Source organism: Xiphophorus couchianus, chromosome 18 (genome assembly GCF_001444195.1).
Source record: "Xiphophorus couchianus chromosome 18, X_couchianus-1.0, whole genome shotgun sequence".
Classification (NCBI taxonomy): Eukaryota; Metazoa; Chordata; class Actinopteri; order Cyprinodontiformes; family Poeciliidae; genus Xiphophorus; species Xiphophorus couchianus.
The window spans coordinates 29,738,167-29,762,035 of record NC_040245.1 but is presented as its reverse complement, the minus strand read 5'-3'; the positions used below and the strand labels follow the sequence as shown (position 1 = coordinate 29,762,035).

The 23,869-nt window shown below is 38.6% G+C and overlaps 1 protein-coding gene across 2 annotated transcripts; it reads right to left on the bottom strand.

Moving 5' to 3' along the window:
- Positions 1 to 1,725: 1,725 nt before the first annotated feature.
- On the bottom strand, positions 1,726 to 22,441 carry nlk2 (nemo-like kinase, type 2). 2 transcript variants are annotated; one of them, XM_028045420.1, is made up of 11 exons: positions 20,655 to 22,429; positions 18,955 to 19,084; positions 18,780 to 18,835; positions 15,049 to 15,155; positions 13,335 to 13,420; positions 10,928 to 11,137; positions 10,605 to 10,706; positions 10,049 to 10,135; positions 8,864 to 9,062; positions 8,459 to 8,552; positions 1,726 to 5,747 (listed from the first exon to the last, which is right to left on the bottom strand). In XM_028045420.1, the coding sequence occupies exons 1-11, from the start codon at positions 21,113 to 21,115 to the stop codon at positions 5,693 to 5,695; spliced, it is 1,587 nt and encodes a 528-aa protein (XP_027901221.1). In that variant the 5' UTR covers positions 21,116 to 22,429; the 3' UTR covers positions 1,726 to 5,692. The 2 variants fall into 2 exon arrangements, with proteins under 2 accessions (XP_027901221.1, XP_027901220.1); XM_028045419.1 differs by lacking the exon at positions 1,726 to 5,747 and adding an exon at positions 7,287 to 8,107 and having other exon boundaries at positions 20,655 to 22,441.
- Positions 22,442 to 23,869: the final 1,428 nt, after the last annotated feature.

Sequence of the window (23,869 nt, the reverse complement as noted above, 5' to 3'; positions counted from 1 at the left end):
AATCTCTTGGTTTTAAAGACTGTTCGACTATCCAAGAGCGTTGTTTAGTTCTAATGATTAATGGGGTTAATAAAGAGCAGCAAGTACAATCCCAGACTTACTGACTTGTTGAAGTCACCCACTTGATTTAATTTCCTCCCAAAGGGTCAATCACACTAATAGGGTTGTTACACATTTCATTCATTATGCAATTTTATACGTTGAACACTCGATTTTCATATAATCAGATATTCATTTCCAACCAGTGATACACAGTAAATTGAGCAGTGTGGAAACAACACTAATAAAGTTCATTTCAACACTGAGCCAGAAAGCATGTGGTCCCCCCTGTACAGTGTTAAAGATCCACTGATCAGTGTTAACTTTTCAGAGTTGATTTCACTCTGACTAGAGTTAAATGGAGTTGCACAGTAAACTTCTTTAACAACATCAATTGTTAATATATTTTCGCTCTATGGAGATACATAAACACTTGCAGTGTTACTTTTCAAGTGTTATTCTAACTAATATCCAATAGTGTCAGACAACAAGCTGCCGGATTGTAGTGACAGCAGTCTGACAGAAGCAAGGCTGCAGTTTTGCACCATCAGCCCAACACCAAGACCAGTGTCCTGCTCAGGGACACAAACGTCAAGGGCAGGTGGAGCGGGAATTGAACCAGCAATCGACCAATTGCAGAGCGAACTCCCACCACAGTCATCCCCTGAATAATATATTTCTGTGCTAAACCCATTTCTGTAAAATTACATATTTCTGTGATAAACTTAATTAACTGATAAGACATGGAAGATGTCTTTATCCTACTAATATTTATCTTAAATATTTTATGTTGAGTTTTAGCTGTATATCTGAGAAATATTTAGAGTAAATATTTGAAGTTATTGTTGATTTCAATAAATGTATATGATGAATAGGTTTATAGTAAATTGTATATGATTACATTAGATTTTTTTACACTGAGTTTGGAGAATTTTCAGTAACACTGGCTAATGGTGTTACATTAACTCCAAAAGAGTGAAAAGTTGCAGTGCAATGAGTAAATTTTATATATATATATATATATATATATATATATATATATATATATATATATATATATATATAAAATTGTTTTTACTGAATATTTACACCAACACTGTGCTCAATAAGGCAATAAGGAGGCATTTTACACACTGTTAAATTCACTCTTATTTGATACTTGGGAGTTTACTGTGCAACATCATCACTGAACTTCTGACTTGACAGAAGGGACCTTTTATTTATTTTTTTTCAACCGCATAATTCACAGAAGCATCAATGCTTTTTTTGGGTTCATACCCAAGGAGTGAAAATAAAATACAGATTTAGTAAAAATGCTCATTTCTATTTTTCAAAGCAGTGTAGGTAGCTTCAGATTTTAAAACATTTGTATAATGATGCATTTTCACACACTTTTTTAAGTGCCACCTTGCAAATGATACTCTAAATCCATAGTTTAAGGCTGCACAGTAACCCTAAAAGTTACAAACTATACAATAGAGATCTTACTCCTCTAGACAATTTGTAACTCAAGGATCACAAGATCATAATGTTATTGTCAACCAAGTTGTTGGATGTTATTGTCTACTTGGTGATGGAAGTGCAGGGGCTGGTTTGTGGAACAGAATTTCTTCTTGGGGTCAATAAAGTCTAAATTCCTAAATGACTATAGAAGCCACATTAAAAACCACTTAGATTTTATTTTTTCTGTAAAAACCTGAGAAACCAGATTGTGGGCCTGTAACTCACTCCAACACAAAACTTTAGACATATTGGTTTAAGAACCAAGACATTAAATTGAGCTGCTCTCTAATCAAGCACAAGCATTGAAAAGGCTGTCAGGGCCATGTGGGACCGGAAGGCAACGAGGTTTACACAAAACACTGTGATTGGTTGACCAATGAATGAGCGTTGCTGTGGGGCCAGGTGCAACGGCAACACTGAGCTCCAGCTGTGCTTCCTCAGCTGGGCTCCTTCCTCATTAGCTCCTGCATTTGTTCTGGGGCAGGTAAAGGGTTAATCATGTTCATTCAAAGTGAAACATCGACACTGAAATTATTTTACCACTTTTTCACAGTAGTGTGACAAAGTGTTTGCCCTTCCTCATATCCTTTTTTTTTTTTTTTTTGCATCTTTGTCTCACTTCAAACCAAACCAATTTCAATATAAGTCAAAGACAATGCAAGCAACAACCTCCCCCCAAAAAAGCACTTGTGAAAAGTATTTTGAAAGGGAAAACAATCCAAACCTTCAAGGTTTGGATTGTAACACTGTGTGAAAAAATGATTGCTCCACCCACCATCGCATGGTTTATCACTGTTTCAATCAGGATCATCGTTTCAATCAAGACATCACTTTGTCAGGCAGTATTTCACTGACAAAGTGAAGTACACCAAATGATCCTCAAAGGCTAAACATCATGCAGAGATCCACAGAAATTCAGGTACAACAATAAGAAAGAAAATAATTGAGATCAATCAGTCTGAGAAGGGTTACAAAGTAGATTTTAAAGTCTTTGGACTCCAGTGAACCACAGCAAGAGCCGTCATCTGTTATCCACACAGTGGTGAGGCTTCCAACGACCAAATTTACCCCAAGAGCACAGTGGTGACTCATCCAAGAGGTCACAAAACACTCAACAACATCCAAATAACTGCATGCCTCCCTTGCCACACATAAGGTCAGAGGTCATGCTTCCATCATGAAAAAAAAAAGAGACTGGACAAAAGGCAGAGTTCCCCAATGAAAACCACTGCTGGGCAAAAAGAATATTAAGAATGGTCTTTGAAACATTCTGTAGAATTATGAGACCAAAAGTAAAACTCTTTTCAGACGTGTTCAAGTAACACTGCATTTCAGAAAAAGAACAGTAGAGCATGGTGGTGGTAGAGTGATGCTCTGGGGCTGTTTTACTGCTTCAGAATCTGGTGAACTCGCTGGGATAAACGGAGTTTGCCAAAACATCCCAAAGGAGAAAGTTCGGCCATCTGAAGCTGAAACCAACGCTGGTTCTACAGCAGGACAATGACCCACAACACGGCAGCAAGTCCACCTCTGGCTGAAGAAAAACTGAACGAAGACCATTGATGGTCAATGTGACTGAATTAGAACAATTCTGCATTAATGTGTGGCTCAAAATTCCTCCACAGCTGGAAAAGACTCATCACAAATTATTGCAAATGCTTGATTGCAGTTGGTTTCCCCTTTTTAGGGGAAATTCACTTTTTCACAAAGGGTAAATGAAAGTTTGGATTTTCTTCCTCCCTTAATAATGAACACCATTTGAAAACAGCATTTTGTGTTTACGGGTGATGTCTTTGACTAATATCTAAATTGGATCGACGTTTTGAAACACTCGAGTGTCATATATACTGTATATACAGTATATATATACATATATATATATATATATATATATATATATATATATATGAAATCAGGAAAGAGGCAAACCCTTTTTCACACCACTCTACAGATATTGCTTTTCTACAGAAAGTTGTTGACATGCACTTCCACTGACAGGTTCTGAAACTACATTTACAATCATCACAAAGATTCAATCTTTAAGGCCACGAATTGACTAAGCAAATGCATTTTATTTCAACCTCATCACAACAGAGCATGTCGAAAACGTGGGTGTGTTTTCTGGGGCTAATAATCAGTGAGATCTGTGTTCGTCACACACATCACAGCTTTTAAAGGAGGGCTGAATATTTTAGAATAATGCTGACAGATTGAATTGATTCCAAAGGGAAATCTAAAGAATGTTACTATTATAACCATGCCAATGATTGCACACATGAATTCATAGAAACTACTCTGCTGTGAGAGAACATTATAATCAGATAGAGGTCCTAAAATGCAGATAGGATTCAGACTATGGATTATTTTTGGGATACATAAATTCTTTGCCACAACCAAAATGCTTTTCATAAAGAGGTACTCATACCCTGTAATGCAGTGGTTCTGACCCAGAACCTTTCCCAGGGCACATTTTAAGTTTTTAAACAAGAAACTCTTTGTAGAGGCGTGGTTGACTAAAACAGTTAGAAACAAACATGTACAAACAAAAGAGCAAGGAATGATAAAGTTGGATATTCTTTCCAACATATCAAGTCTCCAATGAAACCAGACATTTTGATGCAAGTTCTGAACAAAATATGCTGTTCATGCAAGTTTCAGCATAAAACCAGGCTTAGAAACGACATCCTTGGTGGCCCAAGAGCAAAGCAGCCCTTTGTGTGAATCTTTGCACAGTAATTTTGAAAGTGTTTGGAAAAAGTTCTGCTGTATTTGTTTTATTATTTACTTAGAGTAATTCTGACCCAATTCAAATGTCCAGTAAATGTAGAATGTTATTCAGTAGCATACCTCTGACATTAGCAGCTTTACTTAAAAGTCTAACTTTCCATCACAAACATTACAGCCAAGATCAGCAAAATATTCTGCAAACTGATTCAAATGCATTAATACTTGTTGTATTAAAACATTGTTGTATTTTTAAAAAAATTACATAAACCAATTAAAAAGACAAGCACAATTTCTTCCTTGCTTTCTGAATTAAAATCAGACCAAAAATCTCATGTTGGATCAGTTAGAATTACATAAATTATTTCCATTTATTAATTGCCAGTTTGTTTGTTTTTTTGCAACTTTCTTTAAATTCACAAGTTCCCGTACATTTACTTAGAATCAATGATAACTGTCTTTTAAACTTTTATGCTGTGGATGGAAACTTCTGGTTTAATATGTAAGAGGAGGAGCAACTGGGTTTGACAGTGGAAAGGCTGGGAACCACTGCTCCATCAGAATCTGAGCATCCGAACAGAACCAGGACATCCGAACCGAAGGAAGTGATCGTGCAAGAAAGGTTTGATGGCAGAATCTTTAGAACTCCTTCAACTGAAACATCAGTTGCATCCTTCTATAAAATGTACGCTTATCCTTCTACATTTTTGCATAAAGTGAAAACTGTGCAGACGAAAACCCATTTAGAAAGCATGTACTGTTTGTACGCGGGGCCTGTTGATTACCTCGCTGCATAATTCCTGCACGAGGCTCCTAATCTTTGGTAAAATAAACATTTGATGAGGGAAAAAAAAAGAAAAGACAAATGCTTCCAACAACCAAAGTTTAAACATTTTTCACATCTCAAATAGAACATTTTTTTTTGTTGTTGTTTTGTAAAACTTGGGGTATCTGTCCATTCTACAGACACATTTACAGTTGATTGTCTGGATACGAAGCAACGTGGGATCTAAAGAACCATTGCAACATTGCTGGTTGACGTAATAACAGGAATATGCCAAAGTGTACGGTTTGCAATAAATGTAAGTAGTTTACATCTGGCAAAAAAAAAATTTAAAAAAAATCTATACATCTTTGCAGGTATTGGGTACGATCATCAACAACTGTACTTTGTTTTCTAAAGATTTTATTGTCTACTCAGCAACTAATACATTAGTTCACCTTCAACATTTGTTCTAACAAGCTGCTGTCCCATTCATTTGTAAATCAAGACTTCAAATCCAAAAGGTATCAGTCGTTTTCTCCATGTGTCCACTTGAATAGATCAGAGCCGCGAGTTCTTCACTCCAGTGAAATGCTACGTAATTATTAGGTGCTTTCGGGTTCCAACGGGTCAGCTGGGGAAAAGGATGGTGCACAGCAGCATCTATTCCCACACAAGCGGAGATGGAGGCATTTCAGAGGGTTGAGCTACTGTGGAGCTGTTTAAAAGCAGGCCGACAAATTAATTAATGGGGAGTACTCATTTGGTTATTGGCTCAAAGCAATACCTACGTGATTAATTACAATAGGATAATTCATGTCATAATAGTTCAACACATAAAGTTCATGTCAATATTTCAACCAGAAACTTCATAGAACTGAAATCAATGTTATAGGCACTTAAAAATAAGCGAGGTCAATGGCCACACAATTCCATGTGGACAGAAGGTGACTGGCCAACTTTACCTTGATTGTTTGGAAAGATTTACGTAAAAATAAAATACCAGAACATCGGAAGTTTTCATGAAGCAATATGTCCTTTCAGTGTTGCAAGAAAGATGTTTGAGGGCAAAGCCTGAGTAACAGCAGTTTAATTTGTTAGTGTAAATGTTTGACGGGCAGCAGCAGCATACAGTATATACCTCTAACTTTATTTTAACGCTTCGCCACTTTACAACCACTAAATCCGAGGTATTTCGTTGGGATGTGGGTTAAACCAACACAAAGCAGTCGTGTGTTGCTTTAAAGTTTCAACTGTAAAGTGGAAGACCAATTATCGTTTCCCTTTTTTAAAAAAAATCTAAATCTGAAAAGTTTGGGACGGTATTTAGATCTATCATAGAAGCACTGTTAGAAGCTTAATGTTTTTGCACATCTTCAGACTGAAGTCATTGCAAATAGAACTTGTCTGGCTTTCTTTCTTTCATCAGAGGCTTTCTTCTCGTCACTCGAAGGCCAGATTGGGGACTTCATGTCTCAGATTTGTCCTGTTAGCCGAATGTCCCACATGAACCCATGTTACCATAGGCTACATGCTGCTTCTGGTGACATTTAAAAGGTATTTTCTTCGTCAGTATTAGAGTAAAAGGCAAGTTTCTAAAATTTTTCACTGAAAAACAAAAAAACTAAAGTTATTTATAAAGCCATGCTTCCCTTCCGTTCCATTTCAAAATGACATTTTATTTATTGTCAACAAGTGATTGTGTTTGTCTATTACACAAAATACAAATAAAATATACTGAAGCTTTGTAGTAGTTCAGACGTGATAAATGTGTTAAGAGCGTGAACACTTTTGCTCACTACAGAAGCTGGAGACACTGTGGGATTTCTAACCTTTACAGATGTTTCAAACTTGGAGTTCCTACTAACAGACTTGCTTCAGTAGATTTTTGTCCCACGACTAAATGAGTGTTTTTGGCTTCATTAGACCAGTTGAAGGCAGCTGGAGCCAAGCCAGTTTAAAAGAACAAAACACACCACTAAGCAGTGGCAATGGAAGATATTTTCAGAATTTTGACACCATATTTTTGTTGCACATCCTATAAATTGAAAGATTTAAAATAATTTAGCTTTAACCCACAGATCTGAACAGTGTTTTGTGTTTTTCATAATGTGTTGTTGGAAGTTGGGAACATTTTATTTGATGTGAGGTTGTTTGTGGTTGTTTGTTTGTATTACACTCAACACTCTTTTACATTTCTGTTTATATTGATGAGGGTTTATAGTTCTTTAAATCTGTTTTTTGTTGGGGTTTTTTTAAGTTTTGGTTCCACAACAGCATGTTTTAATGAGGTGGGGAAAGCACCTGATGACAGGTTAAACACTTTGTCGATGTTTAACCTAGATTGCCCATAACAGTCAACCTGGACCGTTGCCATGGTTATTCAGACACGGTCACAGCCTTCTGGGTATTTATACAAATTTACACATGTATTCATGGGCGGAGACAGGGCGGTGTATGTGGCGGCTGCAGCTGCCCATGGTTTTATATTTTTGTGAAATATTTCCCCAACTTTTAGTGTGAAAGCTGCACACTTTTTAATACATGAGCCCTCAAGTATGTTTTTGATAAGGAAACAACATTGTAACATGATATGAAGCTAAAAAAGTCAAGTTGACATAATACTGCTCCTTTAAGTTTTTAAGCAGAGGCAGAAAGATTTAGAGTCAGACTGACAGATATTTAAGACTCTTCATATAGTCATCTATCTTCAGAAAAAACCCTTGAGAAAAAGTAACATGATGTTTGGTACGGTGTAATTTTGGGAAATTCAGCTTCTTCTTTTTTTCACTAAACATTACATCACTAAAACGTGTTTAGCTGGTAGCTTTCTATACCTGCTGTTATCTAACTGAGTTTCCAAGCAATAAACATGTTTAATAACTAAAACTGAAACGGCTCTGGATGAAGAAAAAATGTACTTTAATACTTCACTGAGTAACAGCAGGCAGATGTACCAGCTGTATGTACAGCAGTCATTAAGAACAGTTCTGCTTTCTGTAATCTTCTTCTGCTTGATCTCCTTCTGTTGCCATTATAAGTTCCAGGAAGCATACACTGCCCTCTACTGGCAAAAACCTAAGATTACAGCTTGACTTATTATGAAGCAGTTTGGATATGAAATGTTTTCAGCCAGATATAATAATAAAAAAAATATAAATTTAAGACAATTTTCTCTGCTCTATGGGTAATTGTTGACCATCCCAATAAAACCATCCATTTATTCATTATTTGTTATAATCTAGATCAAAGCTTCTGAACAAAAAACAAGAGAACCGACAAGAAGGACTTTTTTGGCAGGTAGTTCATGATACTTTAAGCACATACACAGTTTGTTTGGCTAAAGACAATGAATGAAAACACTCAAAGGAAGGCCTTTCTTTTGAACATTGCCTGATGACTGTATGTAGTGAGAACATGACTCCTTACCTTATGAAGCTTTTGAAAGCAGCTGATTGAGGGTTAATGCAGAGCGCCACCCGACTCCCCTTCTGTTGTTCCAAAATAAACTGATGGATGATCTCTATGTGGGGGTGGGGGGCAAAAAAAATTACTTTTCATTTATTCAAATTCATGCTCCTGTTTCAAATTTCTTCAGTTGCATTTCAAATCAAATTAAAATGGTCATTTGTGTCATTTAATCTAAAACAAAACAAGAAAATGTTTCTCTGGTGTCTTCAACAGAGGACAAATTCCTTGTACTGCACTCTTTTTGCACATTTTCTTATGTTTTATTATATTGCACAGTTATTCATCTGCCCAACAAATGTTTATAAATTAATATATAAACAATATCACCAAAATATCAGACTGCTAAGAGCAAAGAAAGCTTACCTTTGACCTGCCTCACAGAGGTCAGGTTTTTCTCAAAACCATCGTCAAACTTGGAGTTAGTGACCGGTTCAAAGTCACTGGTGTAAACCCGGCCGGAGGATGTGGTGTAGCAGCATTTGCACATACACGTGTGGTAGCGCAGTCGACCCTCGTCTAGGTAAGGGTGAGCCAAAGCGTCCTTGGCAGAAATCCTCTTAGACTAGAAACCAAATAGAATAGATAGATGGTCTGAAAGGTCGCTTAGTTGAATTTCATTGAAGACATTAGCTTTGAAGGACTTTCTGAGAGAGTCCTGTTCACCTTGATCATTTTAGGAATGGTCCTCCTCTCTCAATAAAAAGGCACAGAGGAAGAAGAAACTTGTTGGGAACAAACATGGGAATAAAGGACTGTGTGACGTTCTCATCTGGTTGGGATCCAGATAAGAACTGCAGTAACAACCCCTGTCTCAGACTCACAGGAAAACTGAAGTATGTATACCTTCTACAGCATAGGCTGGAAAATTCACCTCCATTGTGATGTAGTGTTACTGAAGGGCTTCAGATCACAGACCAGCTCTTAGCTTGTCTTTGAAAGCCGAGAGCTAATCCCTCAGCTTTCCCAGGATCAGCCTCAACCAATGACGCAATAAGAATGAAACAACTACCCCCCCAAAAAAAGAAGCAATGAAAGTAGTACGTTGGATTATTTTCCTCAGGATTCTTTGAGATGAGGGAAAATGTATGCAGAAGGGTGGCTTTACTCTGATGTTCATCTCTCTGCTTGGCAAATTCTAAATAAAACATGTAGACAGCATGCTTATCAATTCATTAAAAAAAAAAAATTTAATTTATGCCTCATGATTAAACTGATAATCTTTTGTTGTTTTGTACAGCCCACATGTGAATGTCCTTCATGCAATGCAGGTAGGGAATGGAGATCTCTGGAAAAAGATCGGATTAGAGCAGCAACGTTGCAGCCTGTATAAATCTAAATATGAGAATATACATGATGTCCAGGAGGAATATTGAAGAACAAGGTTTCCTTTGAGTACTTTCACACAGTCATACTGTTCTCTAGACTTTAATGCAGTTTTCTGGCCCCCAATCGGCTGCGCAGCCCATCACCACCGTTTGTAAAAGTCCTAGAGGAAACGCTGGACTCAGTGAAAACATTTGAACATGTAATGAACAAGGAATGACTTACTGGATCAAACACCAGCATCCTGCATAACAGATGAACTGCTTCGTGGGTTGCCTGGCTAGACAGTGTGTACAGAACAGGGAGGGATGGCTGTAGGAACAAACACATTGAAAGGAGAACCAGTTCAGTGACTCCTGAATAAACAACAAAAAAAAAGACACAGAATTAGTTTGATATACTGCAATAGGAGATATATGATTTCTTGAAAACCTCGTAGGCAAAGAAGTATTTCACCTAACACCTTTACATTTAAATCTAACAAATTAATCATTTTTTAGCTAAAACTTTTCAAGGATTTTCAAAGAAACTCGCAATAATCAAGGAGTTCTGGATACCGTTCCAGTTTGAGAACATGACCTCAATACTGCCCTGTGCAATGTACAATCAGTAAGAAATAGAAATTAAAGATCTATAATAAAAGCAAGGGACATAGAGGCCATAGAACCTGCTGGTCACTACCCCAGTGCATTCTAGGTTCTCTTTCCTAATGCAATAATGGCCCACATGACCTTTTTTTTTTTAAAGGCACATCAAACCATTCAAACTTCAGACTGATTACCTGCTTATGAGTTCCTCTGAGAATGTGCGCCCGTGCGCCTTCACATGCCGTCCTCATTGCCTCCATAGAAGGCGTCCCCAGTAGGTCAGTGATTAAATCCAGCTAGACACAGAAAAATCCATTTTAGAAATGCCTCCAAATGTGTGTCAACATGAAAACGCCTCAGAGAAAAACTCTTTAATCACTGGCTGGCCAAAGACGCAGAGTAAAGCAAGTGTGAAAAATACAGCAGCTTCCAAGCTTTACTCACATATAGGCATGTGGCTCTGTTCTTATTTTTCATTATGATCCCAAAAGCTGTAGTTGGTAGAGGAAGAAGTTACCTGCTGAATGGGACTTTGAGCTTGGAAGAGGATGCGCCGACCCAGCAGCTCTGCAAAGATGCAGCCCACAGACCAAATATCGATGGAGTTGGAGTAGTGCCGGCTGCCCATAAGGATCTCTGGTGCTCTGTAGTACTGCGTCACAACTTCCTGAGTCATGTGCCGGGACTCATCCAACTCCTCCACACGGGCGAGCCCAAAATCACAGATCTAAACACAGAGACACAGAAACGCTACCATTAACCATTGTTTGTCATTTATATTCGTGCTGCTGTTTATGCTCCCAGGACCTTCTTGCTTCTTTTACTGAGAGCAAAACGTCTTTGTTCTTGACATGCCACCAAGTTGAAGATGGAACAAACATATCGACTATTACTCGTTCAATTTTGAAGAACTTCTCTGGTTTGATTTTCAATTCTTGTTGATTTTGTGTTTTACCATGCAGACAATTTCTTCTCCTGATTTATTTATTAGAAATAAACGGCTATCATCCAGATATTATCTTCTCTCTCTCTGCCCTACAGTTTCTCCAAATAAGCTCGTTTCTCACTCTGAGTCACGACCAGTGATGTCACTGGTCGTGACTGAAGTCGGACCACTTTTCTCAGTAACAAGTAATCTAACGGTTGCCATTTCAAATCCAGTAGTCAGACTACAGTTGCTTATAGAAATCACCTTGTGTTACTGTGCGTTACTATTTTCTTTTGGGATTTAATTGTATTTCCTCTAGGCGTCTTGTCCAGTGATCACCGTTTCTATGCGACAGTATCAGCAGCGACAGAAATGTAAACAATGGAGGGAAAAGGGAGATGCGCATTTTGTTGATGGAAATACAAGAACTAATTTGAGGTTTTGTCGCCAATTCCTATTATTATAAGCGGCTTTGGGCTTTGTTTTCTTCTTTTTTTTTTAAGTTGCTTGCAAATTTAATGAGTGGCAGGTTGTGCCTTTTTGGGCTCGTTTTTGAACGTGAAGTTGCTCATTTGGGCTTGGGAATAAGCAGAGACTCATAATAAATCCCAGAATTTGTCCATTATTAAGGTAGTTTTAGTCAGACTCTCTCTGTCCATCATTTCCCGGATGATCCGTCCCGCTGTGTCTTTGTTAATGTCAAGTTAATATATTACCTGTGAATTCCGTCGAGCTATCCAGAAAACTGCAAACATCGAGACTAATGTGAAACGTGTAAAACAGCCACGAATGAACGTTTTCATAAAGTTGTGCAACTAAACGCCACTATAATGTCTTCAATGGTGGTGATTATTAATATTAAGATAAGTGTCACAAATCTGTGCGGCAGCCATCTGAATTGTGGAGCCGCAGGAGGAGAGCTGCGCTCTGACACCAAACGCAGGGCCGTAACGCACAACCTGGAGGCAGGGGGGGAGAGAAGGGAGCTTTAAAATCCTTCTTAGAGTTTTTCAGACAATAGTGGACCACACAAAATCATACACACATTATTAATGTTTTTTGTACTGTTGTAACCTTTAAACAATCTCCTCTTCAGTTCAACCTTATAAGTAGAGACACATTGTTGATGTTACCATTATAAAATAACTTGCAATTAAGTATTGGCAAAGATCAATGTAATTTTCACAGCATTGTTGTTAGCAGCTGCTGAAAGTAACTAAAAAGTTACTTTTAATGTAACTTAGTTACTTTCCAAATCAAGTAGTCAGTAATCTAACTGAGTTACTTTTTCAAGGAGTAATCAGTAACCTGATTAAAGTTACTTTTTTAAGGAGTAATCAGTAATCTGATTAAAGTTACTTTTTAAAGTAACTATGTCATCACTGGTCACGACAGCCTCTGTGACGTTACACTTCGACTTTAACAACAAACGTCGATCATTTCAAAAGAGTTTCTGACAGAATCCTGAACTATTACAACCACAAACCCAGCGAGCGCTGAAGCCGGGAAATTTTCTAAAAGGTTGCATTTTTATTTCTGTTTGTTTTAGATCATGTTCTTCCAGACAAGCAAATCAGATTGATGTTAGCTGTTGGATTTGACAAATCCATTGTCAAATTAAACATTTGTGACGCATCTATTTAATTACAATTTCTTAACACACTTTACTATGGAAGTACGGAGCTATTTTTCTGTCTTAAAGCTTAAAGATATGAAGCCGTTTCTGATTTGGAGGAGAATCGATGCTGTGTGGCGCTTCTGAACCATATTTAAAGGCACTAGGATGCAAAGATACATCATCAAACACATGCAAACGAACAGACAGACAAATAGTAAACATTTTAAAACCTTCTGACAACACAGAATGAAAGTCAAGCAGAAACAAACTACTTCATTTCTTTTAGGAATATTGATCAAACACTTGCTATAAATGTAGACCTACAGCATAAATGCCTCCGATGACATAAATGGTAGCAACAAAACATTTTTCACACACCTTGAGCACACAGTTGCTGTTGACCAGGAGGTTGCCAGGTTTGATGTCTCGGTGCAGAATTCCAGCAGAGTGCAGGTATTTAAGTCCTGCAGGTAACAAACCAAAAACATTTAGTAGATAAAAACAGTTCTGGAATCATTCAAATAACCAACTCCAGTCCTTCACCGACTAGTTTGAAAGCCTCGACTTTAACAGTTAGTTGATAGAAGCTCAGCATCGCAACATCCACATCATACTGATACTTGATGTTTAAGTTTGATTCTTAGAGGGGAAAGTGAGCAAGTCTTCCTACACATCTTCTAAAAAAACAACAAAAATGTTATACACTGTAATATTTATTAATAAAAGCTCCAACAAAGAAAATTAAGTAAAACTCAAATATAAATTAATTACACATAGTGGAATAAATTTTATTATATTTCTGATCATTTTGATTATTGTGGTTACAGAGGCCAAAATCCTGTGCCTCAGAAATGATCAGATTATTGCATAAGATCAATAAAGATCTATATCTCATACAGAAATTTGAGGCTTCGTTTCTTCAAACTCAGTTCTTGGTTGGGGCTCCTTTTGTATGAATTACTGCATCAGTGCGGTGTGACACGGAGCTGATCAGCCTGGGGCTCTGATGAGGTGGAATGACTTTGATAGTGACCTCTTGGTTCATCTTCCTCTTAACAGCTCATAGAGAACCTCTATGAGGTTCGGCTGAGGAAGGGCTGCTGAACCTCATCAGAGGCACTATGGTTCATTTGAGTACCATAGGCAGAGTGGCCAAATACCAGGTCCTTATGAAAAATGAAATCATCATGCAGTTTGTTAGCAGACTGATGCATGACGTGCCCTGGCAGATGGAGAGGGTTTTTGGTTTTACTTTTTGCATTTTGGAAGTTATTTTATATAACTAGCTTTGGTAGTTATTTTTAATATTCTCTGCCCTCACAGCTGGATTGCTTGAAATTAATAGACTCGAGGGATTTTTACCTTATTTTCTCACAAGCTTAAAAAGGTACAAGACGTCTCTTGTCTCCACAAAGGACTATGACAAACTACTGCAGAAATGAGCAGTGATGGAAATGAAGATTTATTGACTCGGAGAGGGAAAGTCAACAATGGAGATGGAAACGAGACTTTACTGATGATTCAAAACAATGAAAAGGTCTGATAAGCTGGAACTCTCTCCATGCTAAGCCAATGGACAAATCCCTTTCCCCAATTCATGGAAGACATTTAACGGAGCGAACGTCACACTGAGACGACACAAACTGGCCAGCCTTCTGGAGGACTGCTGCTTCAAAGCCTTCACCCAGGGAAAAGCAGCAGCAACACAGTCAAAACAAGCAGCAGCAGCATTCCATCTGGGAACACAATGTATCCAATATTTTACTTTTACGCAACTTAATCTTCATTTTTAGAGATACAGGATTTTGGGTTTTCATTATCTGTAAGTCATAATCATAAAATTACAAGAAATAAAGGCTTAAAATGTTTCACTAACAGATCGATAAAAGGAGTTTCACTTTATGAAAATAGTGACGAAAAGGTTAAATGTTTCACAATATTCTAATTTTTGGAATCCAAAATTACTGTTTCTTTTTTTTTGGTGTATTGCAGCAGGATTTAACCCATTTCTTGTTTCAGTAAATTCCCTCTTAATGCTACTGCTGTAAGAACACCAACATGATAAAAAAAAAAAAAAGAAAGAAGCACTTACCCCGAAGAATCTGATACAGAAAAACTTTGGCATGATCTGAGCTCAGAGGCTGTGGTGATACAATGATCTTATGGAGGTCACTTTGCATAAGTTCAGTCACAACATAGCTGAACGTTGGGAGATTAAGGTTGAAAACTAAAATATTAATGAACACTAGGTCAACAAAGCTGTTATACTTCAGATGTAGTTTGGTGTTCAGAAAGGTGTGGTTGAACTGCAGAGTCAGCAGCCTCCTGGTCTCCAAAGCCCCAATACTGATGACTCTTTTATGCAGAAGAAAACTGAGCCACTTTGCTACATCTGACTTTTTAATTTTTCAACATGAATTTGTAAAAATACAACTTTGTCCATCTCAAATATTTCCAAGGCTTTTTGGCTTATTTTGAATCCAACGTACAGGGTTTTAATTTCTGCAGTCAAGCACAAGCCAATCTATTATAGCAAATAGCTAACTGCCCACATCTCTATCTTGCAATAGAGAAGGAGAGAAAGCAATAATTTAAGCAGGTAAACACAATTTAAAAAAACAATCTATAGAGATTTATCAGTTAACAACTGATAGCCAAACATGTCTTGTAACTGTTGTATGTAGATAACATTTTATGAAAGGTTAGATACTGCAACTATACTTTGTTTCTTTTGCCATGGCATATGTGCTTTTCAAATAATATTTAAACTTTGCCCAGAATAGAGAGAAGAGCCAGTAACCCCATCCGCTGGAGCCAGCGGATGGGGTTACTGTAGAACCTGCTGAGAGGAACACTGTAGAACCTCACACTGCAGGTTGGTGGTGCCAAGGATTTCTGAAAGTATAATGGACAGCTGATCTTTTGGTTTGCAGGCTCCTCTCCTGTGCTACCAGACCCCAGTTTTAGTTTGTGAAGCAGACACCCTGTCTACTTTAATTGTAGACTTAAAATGTCCTTTTTGTTGAAGATTATAGTTAAAATGACAAAAGTTTCCCGTTCTATCTCTGTAGTTATGTTGTCAGTGCTTGGGGAATGCATACATTTGTCATAATACAAATATGAAACAAAGGGTTGTGGCAAGTACATGGTAGTATCTGGTATATACTACCATGTATAAAGTATACCATGTATACCAAGTATATGGTAATTTTGCTGAAAAGCATTCACAGTGTGCATAGAATGCCTATAAAAAGTATTCAACCCCTGAATGTTTTGCCCTTGATAATCAACAAAATTTGGGCATTTTAACAAAGACGGTGAATTTGGCAAATCTTCCAATTGTCCTTTAGTCCAGTTCAGTAGGAGACCAGCAGCAAGTCTTTAAAATTAGACCTAAAACCGACTCTTCAAAAAGGCGCTAAAGTCACTATTTGGTGGCGAATACCTAAAGGATTTAATTTAGGCTTATGAAGAAGTCGTATGTAGTTGTCAAGGGTTAGTGGATAATCTTCAGATTCTTCTGTGGGCAGGGATAAAATGATATCAAACTACCACGCCAATATGTTTAGCAATGAAGAACACTGTTCTTGTTTTTATGATCCCAAAACAAAACAAGAACAATGCAGATCGGATGAGCCACACAGCCATATCTAGAGATATAGGTGCTGAAATCATCTAGGGATGCACTGGACTCAAACTAAAATATAATTCTGTTGGCCTTTTCAGAGGTTAACAAAGGTCATTTATATCCAGTTTGGCATAAATTACATGAGGTATATGTGATTTAGAGCCAACAGCAAGCAAATGGCAAGGAATTGGAATTTGCCATAGTGCTACACCCACACAATCCAGACCAGAAACGCAGAGCCGAACCAGATCAGCTAATGGAAAATTTATCTGGTTGAGGCGGACTGGGACCACACCAGTTAAAGGCGCTCTAGTGGAAAAGCGCCTCATCCAGAGGCACTTTTCTGGATCCTCGGCTATTGAGAAACACACTAGAGGTGTGGAGTCTGTTGTGGTTCTAAATTTCACCCAATGACTAACATTTACTCATGATGTATGTAACGCGCCAGTTTGATGCATTACATACGTCAAACTGTAATGAAGTTACAGTTCCATGAAGTTTGCCAGAAAGTTTCTGCACTGTAAACAACCATCTCCTGGAGTTCAGTTACACGGTTCCAAATACACAATAAATATTTATTTATTTAGAAACTTTGTTTCATTGCAGTCATTTGCTAAAACCAAAACAGTTCATATTATTTCTCATGAATTCACTCAGCATCCTATCTTGACAGGAAAAAAAAGTAGAAATTTTTGCAAATTAATTAAAAAAGAAAGTTTTTCTTTATGACTTATATGGGATATTAGAATTTAATATAATACTTCAGTTGTAATTGTTATTTTATAGAGATGTATTTAATATCTGGTCCAAAACAGAGTATATTTGGAAATATTTAATAGAAGGGACTATATATGATGCTTTAGAAGTAGAAAAAGAAGAGTTTAACTAGAAGAAAAGATGGCGGGCTTCTTCTGAGTTCCAACACCCCGTCGTATATCATAACTTATCTATGATTCATTCATCCTTTTTTATTAACTGAAATTCATTTGAATACGTCTGGCTCCTTCTGGTCTCTGGAATAGTGAGAAATACAACAGAGACTTTGTGTGGCGAATGGAGGCGGAGGTGCTTCTACTAAATAAACGGGGGTGCATATTTACATAAAAACAGAAAAAGTTGTGTCATTTATGCAGTCACTTATTTTATACATTTTTATGTAATGGACAGTATTTTGTACAAATCAGTTTTCACTTTAACATTAAAGGGGTTTTTTTGTCAAATATTTCTCTCGAGCCAAATCTTGTTCTTATTGTTGATTGGTAAAAACAACTAAATGGTAAAGCAGCTAAAGGGGGTGAATACTTTTTATAGGCACTGTGTTTAGCATTTTGCTACAAATGAGAAGGAGAAGAAAAAGTGGAGCTACTTGAACAATATTAGTCTAAATCTGTAGAACGTTATTGGCACATCACACACACAAACACTAGCTGCGTGTCCATTAACCATAAAATTGCACAAATTGAAATTAGGAGGATACATTTTCTTAATGAAAACCTGACCAATTTTGAAATAACCAAAGTGGTCATCCTAGAGCGAAAAAGTTTTTGCTCTAAAATGATGTGGGTTTTTTTTTTTTGTGGATGTATCAAACTGGATGTATTGCGCAAAACTGCAATGGAGACACTTTTTATTCACGAGATCAACAGCCGGATGTCACTACTGGCAAAAACAAAGAAGACGTCAGGAAGTGGTACAAAGATGTTGGCTTGTTTTTGGGGGGTTTTCGGACAACGTGCAGCTGGTTCCACCAGAGCTCTCACAACATCACACACACATAAAAAGTTGTCTGTCATTTAAGTGAGTCCATAGCTCTTCTGTAAAATTGACGTTTCCCACATTGACACACACGCAGCCTTTCTCAAGTACAAGGCAACTGTCGTTCCAACGCCTGATTATGACGCCGACATCTCTTCTGATGGCCAACAGATGAGCCCTACCATAATGGCTGAATTCTGAATAGTTTATGTCACCGTTTACATCTGTCGCCGCCATGATTTTTTATTTTATTTCTTATTTAATAGAAATACGACATTTGCAAAATTGTGGGGGTTTTTTCCCCAACCTTAGTAGAACATAGACAAAGATTTGCACACATTTGTAATGGAAACGCTGAAATATCCTCACACAGAAATAGGCCATCCAGTGTGCTGAACTGTGTTATCGATCTTTAAGTGAATCAAAAGCGTAAAGGATACATTTCTTCAAAGTAGTCGATGTGTGGAGGCTGCAGTATGTCCAAAGCAGAAAGTACCTGAGGACACAATGTTTACGTCAAGGTTACGAATAAATGTTTTTTTTGTTTCTTCCAGTGGTTGTCTGGAATCACCTGAAAATGTCTGGCTGTAACATTTAAGACAAATGTGCACTTACATTTTCATGTTTGAAGAAACACAACATCTTCAGTTCCCGAAAGACCCTTTTGCAAGAAACAAGATTCTGGAAGACATTGGGCATCTTTTTGAGAGCCACTCGCTTTCCATCTCTGGGATCCGTCACCGACCTTGAAACAGAGGATATACAACATTAGACAGACGGTCATGTTGCCTGCATTGCAAAAAAAAAAAAAAGAAAAAAGAAAAAAGTTTGTACAGCTGCTTCAAGTTGTGCCTCAGAGCCTGTCAGCCTGGCGCACATTTATGTGTCTCGACAGTCATATAGTTTTCATAAGACAGCCAAAATATTTGTTCTTAAAGGCTGATTTTTTTTCTAGAAAGTTGTTTATTATTTCACATTCAATATGAATGACATATTTCAGATATTATCTCATGTTTTGTTTTTACTGAGGCTCAGTAAAAACATCGTGCGCGTCTACCGCAGCCTATCAGCGTTGGACCAGGCCTCGTCATAGCCAATCATCAAGCTAGCCTCCGTTTATCAGTGCCTCCATCCGCTCACCAGCCGAGCTCCAGCCACCTCCACCCCTGCTCCACCCTCATCCTCCCGGCTCCTTCAAGCCTCCACCACCAGTGTGCTGCCCCCCGGGCAGGAAAACGTCTCAAATCCTCATCGCCAGCTGATCATCCAAGCTTATTGCAAGTCACAGCGCCCACGTTTTCTGCCGGGTCCGAGCCTCAAAACTTTAAATCATTCATGTGAATAAAACATTTTAACTCCAGGTTAAGTTTTAAGTTTATTCTTTTTGACAGTCGTCGCACTACTTATTGGTTTGGGAAGGCCAATTAAAGACTCCATTTCATAATGGCTTTGCACAGTGGCGCAGTTGGTAGAGCTGTTGTCTTGCAGCAAGAAGGTCCTGGGTTCGATTCCCGGCCCGGGATCTTTCTGCATGGAGTTTGCATGTTCTCCCTGTGCATGGTGGGTTCTCTCCAGGTACTCTGGCTTCCTCCCACAGTCCAAAACCATGACTGTTCGGTTCATTGGTCTAAATTCTGCCTAGAGTGTGTGTGTGTGTGTGTGTGTGTGTGTGTGTGTGCGTGTGCATGGTTGCTTGTCTGTCTCTGTGTTGCCCTGCGACAGACTGGCGACCTGTCCGGGTGACCTCAGCACCAGCACCCCTCCTGACCCCATTAGGGACAAAGGTGTACAGAACATGGATGGATGGATGGATGGATATGCTTCACTGTTTTGTTAGGTTCTGGGTTTTTGGAACAGGTGTCATTATGTTTGGTTTTGTTACATAATATTCAGGGAAGTACAGCTCTTTCATTTTCCTCTGGCTGCTGATCTGGCAAAAGCTTCTACTTTCACCTTGAGACGTTGGATGCTACAGTATGCAACCAGTAGCCAAAGGTTTACAGTTTTGTTTTTTTTCAGATCACTTCTTAATGGCGGAGAAATCTAATCTCTTTGAAATTTCTGCTTTAATTAAAGGTCATAAATATTAATTCTGTACTTTAAGAATTCCTCAAAACAGAATTTTAAATATCTTTAAAAAAAACAACAACAACATGATAGTAAGCAAACTTAAGAATAACAGAAAAATTCCAAAAAGAAATTTTAGGTCTTAGTTTTAGTATGCGTGTCATTCTAAACTACGAAGAGGAAAAAGAGAGGTAGCTGAAAAGGGAAGATGTGAAGAAGTTAAGCAAACTTAAGAGTGTTGTACTTACCAGACGACTCCAAACGCACCGTAGCCGATGGGCCGATCAGGCTCTATGTCCAGCTGCTGCTGAAGGTGATGCGTGTTTTGCTGCTGCTGCTGATGGTGGTGGTGGTGGTGAGACTTGACAGCAGCGGCTTGAACCTGGGCTGGAGCTGCAGCTGAAGCAGGTCCTGGAGCCTGTCCAGGCGCAGGAGAGGGGAAGTAGGGCTGCTGCTGGCCAGGATTGAGCATCACTGCTGCAGCCGCAGCAGTGGCTGTGTGCTGCTGCACCGTGCGCACCGCTGCAGCAGAACCCGGGTGCTGCAAGTGATGCTGTCCTGCTTGGTGGTGGTGGTGGTGATGGTGCATGTGGGGAGGCGGGAGGTGCTGCAGCTGGTGATGGTGATGGGCAGCCACTGCTGAGGAGCCACCGTTGTAAGCAGTCATCATTTTTGGAACGTTTGTGGCAGTTGTGCTGCAAAGAGCCATTCAGCAGCAAAAAAAAAACCAAAAAAAAAACAGTCTACCGGGTCAGAAAGTGGTGATGAAGGCTACCAGACTGGACCCTTACACTGAAAACTCAGTAAAACAGAATCTGGCTTCAAAAGATCAACATCAGTTACTTTAAATCTTCACACAAAACGTAAATAAAACAGTTTGCCATAATGTTTATCATAATGCAACTTTAAAAAAAAAAAAAAGCAGCAGCTAACAAACTTCAGCCCCAGTTTTCTCACTTGTGTTTCAGTGATCTGAAACTAAAGATAATTTTGCTCAAATTTAAAGCAATGTCAAGTGTTTTTAAAAAAAAAATGTAAAAAATAAAAACTTGACACAACCACACCAAAAATAATTAGTGGAAATAATCCTGAGCCTCCCTGAATAAATAAAGTTGTTGGATTTTGATGTCTCCCATTGTGTTGATTCCGCCGCGCTGTGATCTGGAGCCCGTCACATGGGAACAACAACATCCATCTAAAACAAGTGCCAAAGTTTTTTACAGGCTTCGAACCAGCGCCGCAAATCCTCCCATAAAGGGGGGTCCACGCAGCCGGGAAACTGCATCTGTTATTCCAAATGGACTCCTCTTCCTATTTTTGCGCGCAGAGCGAGGTAGCTATTCCGTAAACAGAGGTAATCTCCGAGCCGTGATTAACGGCGCAGATCCGGCGCAGAGGGGGTGTATCCCGGCTAAGGCGATAATACAACAGCAGACGCAAGCAGACAGACAGGCCCGAGCCGCCGCCATCCACTCACATGGAAGTGTTTGTTTAGAGAGAAACCCCCATCACCCCGACCAGAGGGGCTGTGACCACTGCTCAAAACATCAGAGCCCGAGCCCTCATAGTTCCTTCTAGATGACTTGATTTGCCGACGAAATCTTTGTTTTCGGCCTGTTTCGCTCTGTCCTCTAAACAAGTACGAGTCCAGAGAGACGCGAGAACAATGTGACAAAAAGTTCTTCTTTAACGCAAGATAAATAAATTTGCGTGCCGCCCGTGTGAAGACGAGAGTTTCTTAACCTGACAGCTCGGAGCTAGCTACCAGAGTGGGCAGCTTCATCTCCACACCGAAGTCCTCCTCCTCCTGTCGGTGTCAGGAAGGTTCACCGCGGCGGGCCGGGGGCCGGGGAGCCGGGCTGCGGGTCCTCTACACTTCAGCACGATGACGCTCCGCTGACATGATCCAACCGATCACAAGGTAAACAGGATAAACACTTGATCCAACATGGTGAACATAATCTTACCTACTCGGCGGTGAGATTTTACGGAACAGCTAACCAATCAGCTATGGCACCTCAATGACGTAGGTATATTCCGCTTGACTGTCAGTAGAGTCAGCCAATGGCGCTGGCTCGCAGGGTGACGGGGGCGGACCGCTGCTCTGCGGGGCCAATCAAATGACGGTATTTAACAGCAAAAAGATGTGCATATGTTCAAAACGTCCTCAAGTTAAAAAGCTCTCAATCAGTCACTTCAATACTTCTGAAGATCTTTTTTTTTTTTTTGCTTATATTTCAGTACAACACGCATGTTCAATACATTTTCTTATTTTCTTATATAAGAAAATTCTTATATGAAATGAAGTGTTATAACTAATAGATACATTGATTAGAGCATGTCCCACTGCCAACACGAAACAGATTTGTATATAATTGTTAGAGGAGTCAGTTACAAAGATGTCATTTGTTCCAGTTTCTTTATTTGAATCTTTGAACTTTGCCGAACACAACAATCTTACTAAAGTCGTGACTTTCACAATTATGTTCACACAAGCTAGTGTGTTTTAGAGGCGTATTATTATGCAAGGGTGTGTTATTCAAAGCAGAATAAAGCTGTGCATTTATCAATCAAGGGTTTGTACTGATCAGGTCATGTGTTTGATGACCTTAAAAATAAACTGGATTTCGCTCATTGGTATTTTGTGTTTAGATCATTCAGTTCAATTCAGTTTATTTACATAGTGCCAGTTCACTAAAAAGGTCTTTTCAAGGCACTTTACAAAAATAATGCAACAAGATTCATCGTACATGAATCCTACTCAGAGAAGTTTTAGCAACATTTTCTAAACTAAATCCAAAAACTGGATGTTACTGAAACTATCTGTCTCATTCTACTTTGAGAAATAAACCCTGGTGCATATTCTCAAAGACTTTCAGTCCCCTCAGACAGTGCAGCATATAATGTGATCAGTAACAGTGGGACAGAGCTGATCAGGCTCCTTTCTGTTCCTTCCCTTCCTGCCATTCTCCCTGACACACACTAAGATGCAGCATCCAAGCAGTAGCTGTTACAGAATATCATTTAAAATTAAAATGTACTTTTTTTATATGTGGTTTGACTGCTGTATTTTTTTAGACATACTTAGCACAAAGTTTATGCCATCCAGCTGTGAGGATGGAAGAATCATGACATCAGGGGAAGGCAGCAGGTTGGTCTTATGCAGAATGGAAAACCAACTTAATCCAAATGATTCATTTTAAAATATAGTTTCACTTAAAAGTGTTCTATAATCTAATTACGTTTTGTCTTTGCAGCCACTGATTTTAAAACCCAATTTAATGGTCAGGAGAGAAAATGCTATGAAAATGATGGTACACATGTGGCCGTAGATTCAAATCATTTCCAGCTTTTGGGAGGCTGCTCTAGGTGTGAAAAGTTTTTATTGTACTGTTGTAACTATGTGGTCAGTGTTTATTTTGCTTTCTGCTAGTTTAACAAGAATACAAACTCATAAGACTGG

Bases quoted from the DNA above. Each gene is read 5' to 3' on its own strand.
- nlk2 (XM_028045419.1), bottom strand. From the start codon at position 21,115: ATGGCTCTTTGCAGCACAACTGCCACAAACGTTCCAAAAATGATGACT. The intron at 10,136-10,604 runs GTAATCAGTCTG...TTGTTCCTACAG, and splicing joins TCAGAGGAACTCATAAGCAG to CCATCCCTCCCTGTTCTGTA. The intron at 8,553-8,863 runs GTAAGCTTTCTT...ACCCCCACATAG, and splicing joins CTCTGTGAGGCAGGTCAAAG to AGATCATCCATCAGTTTATT.